The sequence below is a fragment of the Microplitis demolitor genome, chromosome 4 (genome assembly GCF_026212275.2).
Source record: "Microplitis demolitor isolate Queensland-Clemson2020A chromosome 4, iyMicDemo2.1a, whole genome shotgun sequence".
NCBI lineage: Eukaryota > Metazoa > Arthropoda > Insecta > Hymenoptera > Braconidae > Microplitis > Microplitis demolitor.
Window position 1 is genome coordinate 10,635,671 of NC_068548.1, and position 12,343 is coordinate 10,648,013.

At 31.8% G+C, this 12,343-nt stretch overlaps 1 protein-coding gene across 4 annotated transcripts in view; it reads right to left on the reverse strand.

Moving 5' to 3' along the window:
* LOC103571805 (phosphoglucomutase) overlaps positions 1 to 12,343 on the reverse strand; it is a 73,136-nt gene that overhangs the window by 22,076 nt on the left and 38,717 nt on the right. For 3 of the 4 annotated variants that reach the window (XM_053738659.1, XM_014440994.2, XM_014440990.2), the window contains 3 exons: positions 8,486 to 8,942; positions 2,225 to 2,427; positions 1,940 to 2,141 (listed from right to left, as the gene is read on the reverse strand). In XM_053738659.1, coding sequence (XP_053594634.1) covers positions 1,940 to 2,141; positions 2,225 to 2,427; positions 8,486 to 8,942 — 862 coding nt within the window. The remainder of the gene's footprint in view (positions 1 to 1,939; positions 2,142 to 2,224; positions 2,428 to 8,485; positions 8,943 to 12,343) is intronic. The other variant, XM_014440996.2, reaches the window with a different exon arrangement.

Genomic DNA, 12,343 nt, shown 5'->3' on the forward strand with positions numbered 1-12,343 from the left:
GTATTTTCTTAGCCGGCATAGAATGCGAAAATAAAACATACCCGTTTGGTATAAAAGCCTTTTTTTTCTAAACAGACGTGCATACGTAAACTATCAAAGATTTGTTGCCGTTTAGCTCAAACGGGTCATACGTCTAGCTATTGTTTACGTTCTACTATATTCAAAATGCTAATTTGACAGCTCTTACTATCATTCTAGTTTGGCAATCTACAACTTGAACATCACTGATTGCCGAACACTACCGATCAAACACATATTATTTTTTTTTTTACATGTATTGGTTTTTCCCTTCCATATTGTCCATGGCCCTGGTCATAAGAAATCCACTATTTAGTAGCATATCCCTTAACCTTTATGACAACCTCACATCGCTTTGACATTGAGCTAACCAACTTCTCTAATCAGTTCAGCGGAATTTTCTACCACTCATTTTTTAAAGCTTCATGTAAATTGTCGTTATTGGAATACTTTCGTGTTCTTATTCTACAATCCAACTCCTCTTTCAGATGTTCTAAAGGATTAAAATCTAGGTTTTGGCGTTGCCACTCTGAGACTTTGATTTTTCCGCGTTTCATGAAATCACAAACGTACTTGGATATGTGTTTAGGATCATTATCATGTTGAAGATACTACCCAGCTGGCATAGGTTGCTTAACGAATGGCAGCTTTCAAGTTCTCAATATATTTTTTTACACAAACCGTTCCATATTTTCTCTAATTCGCTCTAATGGTGCAACGTCAGAGCGTGGATAACACCCCCAACATCGTACTATCACCTTTATATTTAACAGTAGATAATTAATATTGAAAATCATATTGCTTATTTTTAGGACGTCGAACATACTTAACACTTTCATCTGACATTAAATTAAATTTTTTTTCATCATTTCACAAAACTATAGAACAGTCTAAGCTTATCCACGATTTATACTGTTTTAGGAATGCAAGTCGAGACTTTTCATTTTTTCGAAATATTAAAGTTTTTTTGTCGGCCTTCGACCTTGCAACCCGAAGAGTTTTAAGCATCGTTTGACAATAGAAATGTGAATACACATGTTGTATTTTTCTTTCAGTTCATTTTTTATCATCACAGCTAACTTTCGGCAATAGCTAATTGATAACTTTTTTATATTATTATCGACTCTAGGAGATGTTTTTTTTTTTTGGACAGCTGCACTGAGGCTTGTTTTTGACTGTCTTTCGTATATTATATACACTTTGTTCTACATACTAATGAGTTGTTGAAACACTTTGAAAATGCGAGCAACATTTGCTTGTTTAAACCCTTTTTTTTAATGCATTTATAACAGCTTGTTTAAAATCACTTGAATATTGGTTGAATTTTAGTAAATTGACATAACTACGACAAGTGAAGATAAATGAAAATAAAAGTTCCGAGTTATCTAACATCCGTGAACTTTCGAAGCTAACTGCGCGTCAGAATATTTTTGAGCTCACGATTAATTTTTTTCTTTCGATGGCATGTAATGTACGCAAACAAGTTGAAACCTGACGCGTTCAAATAAATGCAGTTACTGCTTCCTACTATATTCAAGGATTTTTTTGATATAGTTTTATTTTAAAGAAGATGATAACAAATTTCATATTGTCAAAATACTTTTGAGCGCTCCTGTATTTGTGTTAATAAATAAGTTCTAATAGTAATATCGAAGAATAAGAATTAGGAAATTTAAGAATATAAATATTGACAATTAGAGAAGTTGAGACAAGCAGCTTTTTTAAAATAGAAATATTTAGGGATAAAAATAGCCTAGAATTGTTTATGAGTAAATTTTATTGTTTGCGAGTAAATCTATTTACCAATAGAATTGTTTAAAATCAAAATATTCAGATAGAAAGTAATCAAATGAAGTTTTATTTTAATTTCAAAGTGTTTATCATTTTGCAATGCATTTATTACTGATAATTGAATTTTTACCAAAGTATTTCCATCCTGTCGGAACTTCAAAACAAGATATCCCTGTATGTTTTGCCACTCGATCTATTGCAGCACTTGTAGGCATGGATCTTGCATATCCTTTGACTCCTGTTTTTTGAAAGTATGGAATGATTTTCAAATAAGCTGCTAAAACTGCTAAAGAATCTGATGGTGTTACGAAAAATGCGTTTTTTCCGATGATCTAAATTAAAAGCCAAATAAAGATCAATTAGTTGATTAGTAAAACAATGGTTGGCATGAAATTGATGCTAATTGCTATCTTACCATATTTCTATCACCATCACCATCGAACGCTGCTCCCATATCATAAACTCCATTTCTTACAGTGTTGACCATATCTGCAGCGTATGTTAGATTCGGATCAGGGTGAAGACCTCCAAAATCTTCTAACGGAGTTGCATGAACGATGCTTTCGCTATCAACACCAAGTTCGATTCCGAAGATACGTTTAGCATATGGGCCAGTTACTGAAAACATTCATTTTTTACTAAGTTTATTCCAAGTATAATGAAGTTATTGAACTGCCATTATTGCACAGTTATAAGTAGATTTGATAAAAATCATACTATTCTACTTGTCCTCATGATGAAAATTTTCAAAAAATTTTGCTACCTCTAAACTCAGCTCGACGAGCTGAGTCAAGAAATACATTTGGTTCCAAAGTTTATGTAAGCATTCATATATATATATATATATATATATATATATATATATATATATATATATATATATATATATATATATATATATATTTATACGATATAACGCGCCGTTCTCCAACGATAACGTCCACAATTCTACACCGATCTTAAAGAAACTTAGGATTTTTTTTGTTATTCAACTTACCATTCCGATAATGTTTCCAATTTTTTTATTTTAATTTAAGTTTTCTGCTTTTAACTTTGAATTTTTTGACAATTTTTTTTGTTCCATAACCTTGAGAATTTTCGAGAATGTTAAAAAAAAATTTATTTTGTTATTAATGTTAATTTGAAAGGTTAAAATAATCAAATAATAAAAAAATCTACTTCCATTTCGGCTGCCGAATGGCCTTTTTACAAATTATTGTCTCCACAGTTTATATGATATATAGGAGTATACAATCAGCGCTTTTTATTGAAAAACTAAGAATTAATTAGTGTGAGACTTATAGTTGATAATTTTCAAAAATAAGTGCGATATTTAAACAAAATAATTAGAGGAATATGAAAAAAATAGGATTTAAAAAATGTATTTCTAGATTGTTACAAAAATATTGCATTTAAATAAATATCATATTTTTAGAATACAGTACTGTCAATATAAGAAAACTACTTTGTTTATTCGCATCAGTTACAACTAATACATGGTATGTAGCAAGAATGTGGACAATATATTGAAAAAAATCTGGACGACGGTTCGCCCCGTGGGTCAGCTCCATAACTTCCCGCTGTTTTCCAGCTCAAAAAGCTCGAAAAAAGTCGTGTGAATCAATTTTCGGGCTCATTGAGCTCGAAAATACACTTGTAAGCGGTCGTTTTTGTAGAGCTTTTGAAGCTCAAACAAGTGACATTTTATGTTAAAGTTTGAAAATTTAAGAATAAAAATAATTAATAAACAAGCGTTTTGTAAATTTTAATTCACGATTATGTTTAATAAAATAAATATACTCAGGATAAAATTAATGTAAGTTACCAAAATAAGGATTGCAATGAGTTTTGAATCAGGTGAGAGCTTTAATATATAAAATATTAGCAAAAAAATGGTAAAAACGCTATTTTTTCGATGATAATATTATTAAAACTGAAAACGACAGATTAGCTTCCTGGGTCTTTATGGTCTTTTGATTTTTGGAAATTGGGGTGAGAACAATAACTTCCGGAATTTTTCGAAAATCATCAATTTTCTTAGCGTGAAGATAAAAAATATACCAGTTTAAGGATTGATGGAGTGTAAATTAACTGCATTTCGATTGTATATTAAAAAATAATAGTTATGTTTCTTATGGAAACGTTGAAGGATAGAACTCTCACACATATGGACGATTATTATTTCTACACAGACCGCGTCAACAATCGTAAAATGCTGATCAACGAAATTTTCATTACAGCAACGTAAAATCAATTTATTAAAATAATGATTAAGTGGTTTTATTTGATAAATTAATGTTACGAGAACGTAACATAGATCTACATCATTTTTTACTATACTTGCACCCTAAGTTTACATTCCTGCCCTGTTTAGAGGGAAGAAAGTCGTTCTTTACTTTTATAAGAAAACAAATGATAGAAGTTAGCGCATACGCTATTCTTCCCTCAAATAGAAGCCAAAATTTAAACTTTCAGGTGCAGATCTAGTGAAAAATTGTACACACACCACGAAGGAAGATAGAATGTCCCAATCTGCGTGTTTGCCACCCTCGTCTTCAGCTCGGGTAGACAATTACGTATGCGAGTTGGAATGTCCGACTTTTCTACCTCAATGTGTAATATACTATTTTCCCGGAAGCCCAGGTTGATAAGCATCTGCCTAATCAATTTTTTTTTTATTTTGAGTTCGAAATACGATAGATCATTAACAATCTAATGATTTACACGAGGAGCAAAATACAGTTTTGTTTATAAAAAGTACATTTCAAAATACGCATGATTGAAATTTAAAAAATCAATTGTCTACTAATGATTTAGTTTCAGTTGATATTTATTTTGAGAAGAGCAATTTTTCACGAAGATTTCTTTAGGAATTTGTTCATAAACTGGCAATGTGAAATAGTTTTTTAAACTACAATATGGCTGATATTCAACATAACAAATAACAATAAATCAATTTCGGATTGAAAAACTTGGCTTGAAAACTGGCCCCAACAAGTCCGGATTTATAAATGTGTTATGTCCGACTTCGCAAACTTTCGTACAGTCACCTATGTTGAACACTCCACAGGAATAGAAATTCCATTTTCTCTTGAGAGAAACAAGGATGGGTTCAATGGAGTGGGACAAAACCTATTCTATCAGATTTCACAAGATGCAACTCACCTAAAAATTTCTCTTTCCCTTAAACTCGGACCCCCATGGTTGCTGCGTTCAAGAAAATTTTGAAACTAAAAATCACTCTATCGAGCACCGGTTTGCATTGCGGTTTGTAGCTGAGTTACCCCTCAGCAAAGAGTCAATCACTAGGTACAGCGGTATCCTCAAATCTCTTATAAATAAAAAAAAAAAAAAAATAAAACCGATCACGTCGCTTTTATAATTCAATTAAATTCATAAAATAAATCATTAAAAATCGCATCGCGAAAGAAAATCATAACAAAAAAAAATATATCAAGGTATACATTTATACAGTCATATATATATATATATATATATATAAAAAAATAATAATAATCACGCATCGCGGAAACAAGTATAACCAAAAATAAATATTAAATAAATGTTCAAAGAAAAAAAAACCAATTCCCTTTAAAGAGCACTGTATCTATTTCCTACGAAGGAAAATAAAGGAATTGTTTTCTTTTAGTTCAATATAAAATAAAAATTTCTGTATCGAAAGAGATAAAAAATATTAAAAAAAAAATAATAAATAATAATAAAAGTGTTATTGGTTGTGAGTGATAAATGTTAATAGAAAAGTTGCGAAAATTATTATATCCGAAAATTCAAACTTAAAATTTGGAGTGTAATTAATTAATGTATAAGGTAATAAAGATATCCCTTTAAAGAGTATTAGCTCTATTTTCTTTAAAGAAAAATTAAAGGAGTTTTTATTGCCAAATTAAAATTGGGGTTTTGAAATAAAGAAAAAAAAACATAAGTGATAATAAATTTCGTGTATTATTCATCAAATAAGTTAAGCAATAAGTCTTCACCCCACCCTCATCAGGAGATCGCTGGCACCGAGATCTAGTAGCCAATTCAAGGGTCTACAACACGGAAACTAGCGCAAGGAAAAATATAAATTTATACCTCAACACTAAAGGTAAGGTAATAATAATTGACTTCATTTCTTTTCTACTCTAATTACTTTTCTAATCAGCCTCAAAAGTTTAAGAGGAAATAAGGGAGCTATCAAGTTAAAAATTGTATGTATTGATCCACGCATTTTTGATCTTCATATACCTATAGAGATAACTCTGTTTTTATCGAAATAGAGATGAAAGAAAGTCCACATCGAAACGTATCCCAAAATAAATAAATTAAGGTTTGAACTAAATGTTTGAGCCGAAAATTGCATTGGTTAGTCCGAACGCCTAATCCACGCAACCAAAAAAATTTACTAAATAATAGTCGGACATAACAAATGTAATTACCTTACTGAAACATTTTGTGATTGACTTTTAAAGTTCATGTAGCGTTAACTACACTGTTGAAAAAAATAGTAATTCTAATTCAAAATGAATTTACATTCCTATAAAAATTTAAAAATTGAAAATCGATCAGAACACTAATTTTTTCAGAGCTTGGCATTAAAATGGGAATAACTAGAAAGCAATGGAGAATTTAAAAAAAAATTTTCAGAGATAATTTTCAGGAAATAAAATCGTCTACAAAAAAGATTCCATGGCATTTTATGATAAGTCCGATAGTTTCGTCAGAAAAGTAAAAAGATCTCGAAATTTACCCTAACTTGACTTCGAGGTCCAATAACTTATGAACAGATGGATTTATCAAAAATTATAAAAGACTTTTTTTGTAGAGCGTTAAATTCTCTACAACAATGTATGCTGGGCTTATTCGTGCAATGAGCCATTACCGAGGTAAAAAATTTCAAACTAAAAAAATTTTTTTTCCCATGTTACTTAAATGGGAAATCGAATTTTTCGATGTGTGAAACCGCAAATTGACTTAGAATTTTGTTTTAAGCGGCAATATTTTTTTTGTTCTATAAATTGTTAGTTTTTAAGGTAGGATAGAAAAAAAAATATCGCCTAAATTTGAAACACCCTATTGCACACGTTAATATTTCCGAATAAAATGTCAATTAAAGTCCTCCCAGAGAGTAAGTCGCTCTCGGTATCCATCGAAACTTTTCGGTTTATAATGATAATGCGTAGTAACAGCGAGAGATCTGACTTGTTTTCTAAGAGTGGGTATTGAAACTGACGGTGACTTACTTTCTGGAAGGACTATAAGTATGTAAACACAAACGTGTGCAATGGTAATGTACCTTTTTATTCAAAGATTCGCGTGCGCGCGCGCGCGCGTGTGTGTGTGTAAATACAATAGTATGTTAACACCTCTACGCTTACAATAGTACTGAAAAAAATTATCTAGTGAATCTAATTCACACCAGAATTACATACTCTAAGAATAAACTGCTACCAAATTTTATATCATTCCGTCAATGGTTATTTAGATCAATTGCGTCTCAAATCAATTATCGTTGGATACATTCTCGACAAATCAATTATCGCTTGGATAAACTGTCACTAGGATCAATTATTTGTGGATCAATTGTCACAGATTAATTGTCAAGGATCAATTGTCTATGGTTCAACGATCGTGTTACCGTTTATAAATATGAGAATATTAACATTTTACATATGGTCAGGATGTAAAAGTCAAGACATAGTGGATCTACAAACTATGTTTTCGTAAGTAAGAGTCAATGTTGAAGACAACGACGCATATGCGTTTGTCACATTTCCCTTTCTCTGATTATTCTTATTATCAGCCCCTAAGGCCTCTTCTCTTATTTATTTTTTATCTTTTAGTTTAGTCTTGTCTAATAAAGCAACTACGGTGTATCTAATAACTACATGGTATTAATCTTACGTCTTCATTCGATGTAGAAAAAGTTTAAGAGTAGAGTTTAAAAGTAAAGTTAAATTATAAAAGTTAATATCGAGTCATACAAAATGACAAAGAAACAAAACTACTACTTTTGGAATAATTTAGCCAAACGGAAATAACTATCAAAATTGAAAATTTAAGATCAAGAGGCCGTTGTAGAGAGAAGGTATGTGGAATGCTATCATGTTACAGCGATTAACTCAGGACCCTACACGGAAAAAAAAATAGTAATGGCTACTCTCTGAGACATTACTGAGTACTTTCTGTATAAAAAAAATTTTAGACAGTACTGTATGCTATCTAGACTGTGTCCACTACTATATAGACTATACCTACTACTGTCCGGGTAGTACTCAGCACTATCCAGAGAGTAGTGGATATAGTCTAAATAGCATACAGTACTGTCTAAAATTTTTTTTTTTACAGAAAGTACTCAGTACTATCCTAGAGAGTAGCCACTACTATTTTTTTTCCCCCGTATGTAAGTAGCCAAAAACGATACATATTTTCTTATATCTATATCTATATGGAAACCGTATACCACATATACAACTCGTTGTATATATATATATATATATATATATATATATATATATATATATATATATAACAGTAAGTTTTAATATAATTAATTATATATGTAAGTTTATAAGCTGATACATGTATGTATTACATATATTTATAATCATGTATGTATACTTATAAGTTAGCACACGTTAATATAGAATGTAATTCTAATTATTGTAGTAATTACCTCCATTTAGACAGTCTACCAGTATATTAAATTTTCTTTTTTCTGAATTCCCTTCAAAAAGTTTTTTGATACTTGAAAAATCAAAAATTTCCTTCATCAACATAACATAATCTTCAACTGAATCAATAACATCAATAATACAAGTTCGGCCATCAACTTGTACACTGTTACTCTGAATCTTTGTGATATCTATATCAATGGTTGGAGTAATACTATACGATTTTAAAGTTTTAGTAATTTCATAGATTTTTTCCGTAATATTATCAGGCGCTGGTCCACCATTTTCACAATTCAATTTTATTCCAAAATCGGCATTTGGACCACCCGGATTGTGGGAAGCTGTAAGTACGATCCCTCCAAGCGTTTTATATTTTCGAATAATTGTTGATACTGCCGGAGTAGAGAGAATTCCATTTTGCCCAATAATTAGCTGTTTTATCTGATTAAAAAAAATCACCTATAAATATTTATAATCTATTTGACAACTGTTAAAAAGCAATCGATACTTTTCTGTAGTTTTTTAATTATTCTTGTTATTCAAGAGTAATTAAGAGTTTCAGCATTACTTGGATATAGCAAAGAAAAATTGATTAATTTACTGTTAAAATTTTATTCGGTATGAAGGAAAATTATTATTGGGTTTTAATTCAGTTCCAAACAATTGAAATTGTCAATGTAGCTGAAAATCAATTAAAGGATAAGTTTTTGAATTTTTATTAATTTTTTGAGGCATAAATTGTTTTTTTTTTCAGCAATGGTCAGAAGTTTTGTCGTGAAAAATTCTAACTACTATAAAAAACTCATGAAACAATTTCTATTTCAAATTGCAGGTCAAGACACGATTCACAAGAATCTTTTGATAGATTCTATTTGGGCTTGTCCAATAGGGTGTCCGTTTTTTCCCAAATTAGATTTTTTTACTTGGCCATGATATAAATCATGATTTGTAATCCAAAAATAATATAAAAAAATACAAAAGTTTATTCTAATGCCGTTTAGCCCTGTCTAAGTAATTATACTTTCCCACTTTAGCACAATAAAGAAAATTTTATTACAACTTTAAAAATAAATGTACAGATACAACTAATACATATTTCGTAGGAAATTTACCGCTCTTAAAAAATAATATCTTATGTTTTTTTCGTGAATCCAACCATTTAAGTAATATCGATGCTCAAAGTTGATAAATTCGAAAAATAATGATTTTGATTAAAATTCTATAATTCTTCAGCCAAAAGATATATACTTAGGCTGTTAAAAATTGTTTGTCGAAAATTTACCGCTCTACAAAAAAGGTATCTTAGATTTTTTCCATAAACTTAACCGTTTAAGAGATATTTGAGCTCTAAGTTAAAAGAAAACTTTCACAAACCAACTCAAAATTTCGCTCTGATGATATAAAACGTTTCTTATATTTTGAGCGAAAATATATCTTAAACGGTTAGGTTTATCAAAAAAATCTAAGAGACCTTTTTTGTAGAGCGGCAAATTTCCGACAAACAATTATGAAGAGCCTAAGTATCCATTTCTTAGCTGAAGAGTTTGTAACGTATCTTTTTCTTAGATAACTCGATTAAACTTAACAAAATTACACATAACTCTTATTCAATAAATTTACTCAATGACTCGAACTCAAAATTCACAAATCGGACTACGTTACACTTCGCCCACCGATCACTCCTCTCATTTCCTCCAGATCCTGACGGGCGCCAGCCGACTTTTATTTCCCCGGTATCAGCAACCGGTCTTAACGTACACGTCAATTAAAACCTAATATCTAAATCCTTCGGAGATGAGAGAAATAAACGGAGGTAGCGGCATGTCCTGGTGCGTTCAGGATGCTAGGTTGTGGAGAGAGGGTCCCGGTTCTTTTTACGCAGAAGAAGCCAATTAATTAAAATTAAATTAAACAAAATAAAAAAAGGAAAACTACATAAAATATCGTGAAGAGGACGCGAGAGCGACGCGAAGGGCTCCAAGCGGCTCGCGGTCGAGTACTCTCGGTCGATCAGACAAATAAATACCTGGGTATGACATCGGGAACCTCTCGTGGACGACGAATCACAAAACTTAACACAATTCTAGATAAATAATAAAATTAAAATAAATAATGCGGTAACTCAAGACGGCAAAATCACGACAAACGGTTCCAAAACTCAACAAACAGAGCCACAAGCTCCAAACGACATCAGCCAAGGGTGTGGTCAAGGCCTACCTTTGGGGCTCTTCGACTCACCACTACTCGCTCCAAGACTCCAAACTCGACTACCGGGTCGACTCGTACTCGAGCGACTCCAAAATCCAACACTCTGACACCATTGTCAGTTCTCAACTGCTCTTCTCTCGTATCCTATTCCATCCACTTCTACACTCTACTATTTCCAGTCACTCTCACATTCTCGCTTCTCCATCCATTCTTCCCCCAACGCATACAAGCCGTGGACTCGCGGGTCTTCCCCCAGTGTCACTCCCCGTGATATCCGGAGTTAGCGAATCTTTGGCTTCCTCGAGCATCGCAAACGAGGCCTGCCATTCCCAAATAAACGTAAACGTACCCCAGCTAACTCCGGGTACCAACTCGCAGGGGCGGCGACATCTCATTCGCTCCTCCGCGATCACCACGTCAACCCCAAGAGCTAGGCCTAGTCGTCATCACTGGTCGGGAGGCACGCTATCTTGGCCACTATCCGCGACACAGCTAGACCTTCCTCGTTGAATCCACGCTCAACCACACAGACACTCCAACACAGACAACATACCGTACTCTCAACACACTGACTTCACCACACACATACTCCATACTCTCTACTCACTATCTCTTACACTCAACTCGACACACATATTGACTCCATCTCTATCTATCACATAGACTCCCACTTACTCCACCTCTAACTTTATCTTCTCGGCAATGTAACATCACAAGTTATAGAATTTTGATCAAAAAACATTATTTTTCAAATTCATCAAATTTAAGCTTCGATATCACTTAAATGGTTGGATTCACGAAAAAAGTGTAAGAAAGCTCTTTTGAAGAGCGATAAAATTTCTACCAGAACGTTTATAGTGCTTAATTCTATGTTTATGTGTTAGAGAGAAATAAAATTTTAAGCAAAACCGCCAATTTTTTTAAACAAGTGAAACTTTGATCTTTAACATCCCCCGAATGGTTAAATTCACAAAAAGAACATAAGAGACCTTTTTTGAAGAGCGGTAAATTTCCTACAAAATATACATTAGTTGTATCTCTACACTTATTTTTAAGGGTGCCATAAAATTTTCTTCGTTATACTAAAATAGAAAAGTATCATTACTTAGGCAGGGTTAAACAGCATTAGAATAATCTTTTTTATTTATTTATTTTTTTTTTTGATTATTTTTGGATCACAAATAAATGATTTATATCATGGCCAAGTAATAAAATCTAATTTGAGAAATAACGGAAACTCTATTGTCCAAGACACGTATACAAGACAATCACGTGGCAATATTGCGCAAGTCTGGTCACAACACTAGTTAAACCACTGAAATTACTCTGAAGCGTTGTGAAAAGGAATTAGTATTTGGATCCCTAGTAACTATCTTAGTCAAGATCTTGAAATCACAGTATTCGCTATGAGTGTGACTGCAGCTCCAGACAAAATATGAACTACGGGAGGCTGTCATAAAAGGTCCTTCATGATATAATGTAATTTAGATAGTTATTATACTAAAAATTACATTTATCATTAGAAAATTGTTATTATTAGTAAAATAATAATAATAATCATAATAATAATAATGATAATAATAATAATAATAATTCATTTTATTAAAAACCGTAAGATGGACGGTGGAGTAGAAGGTCCTTCATGATATAAT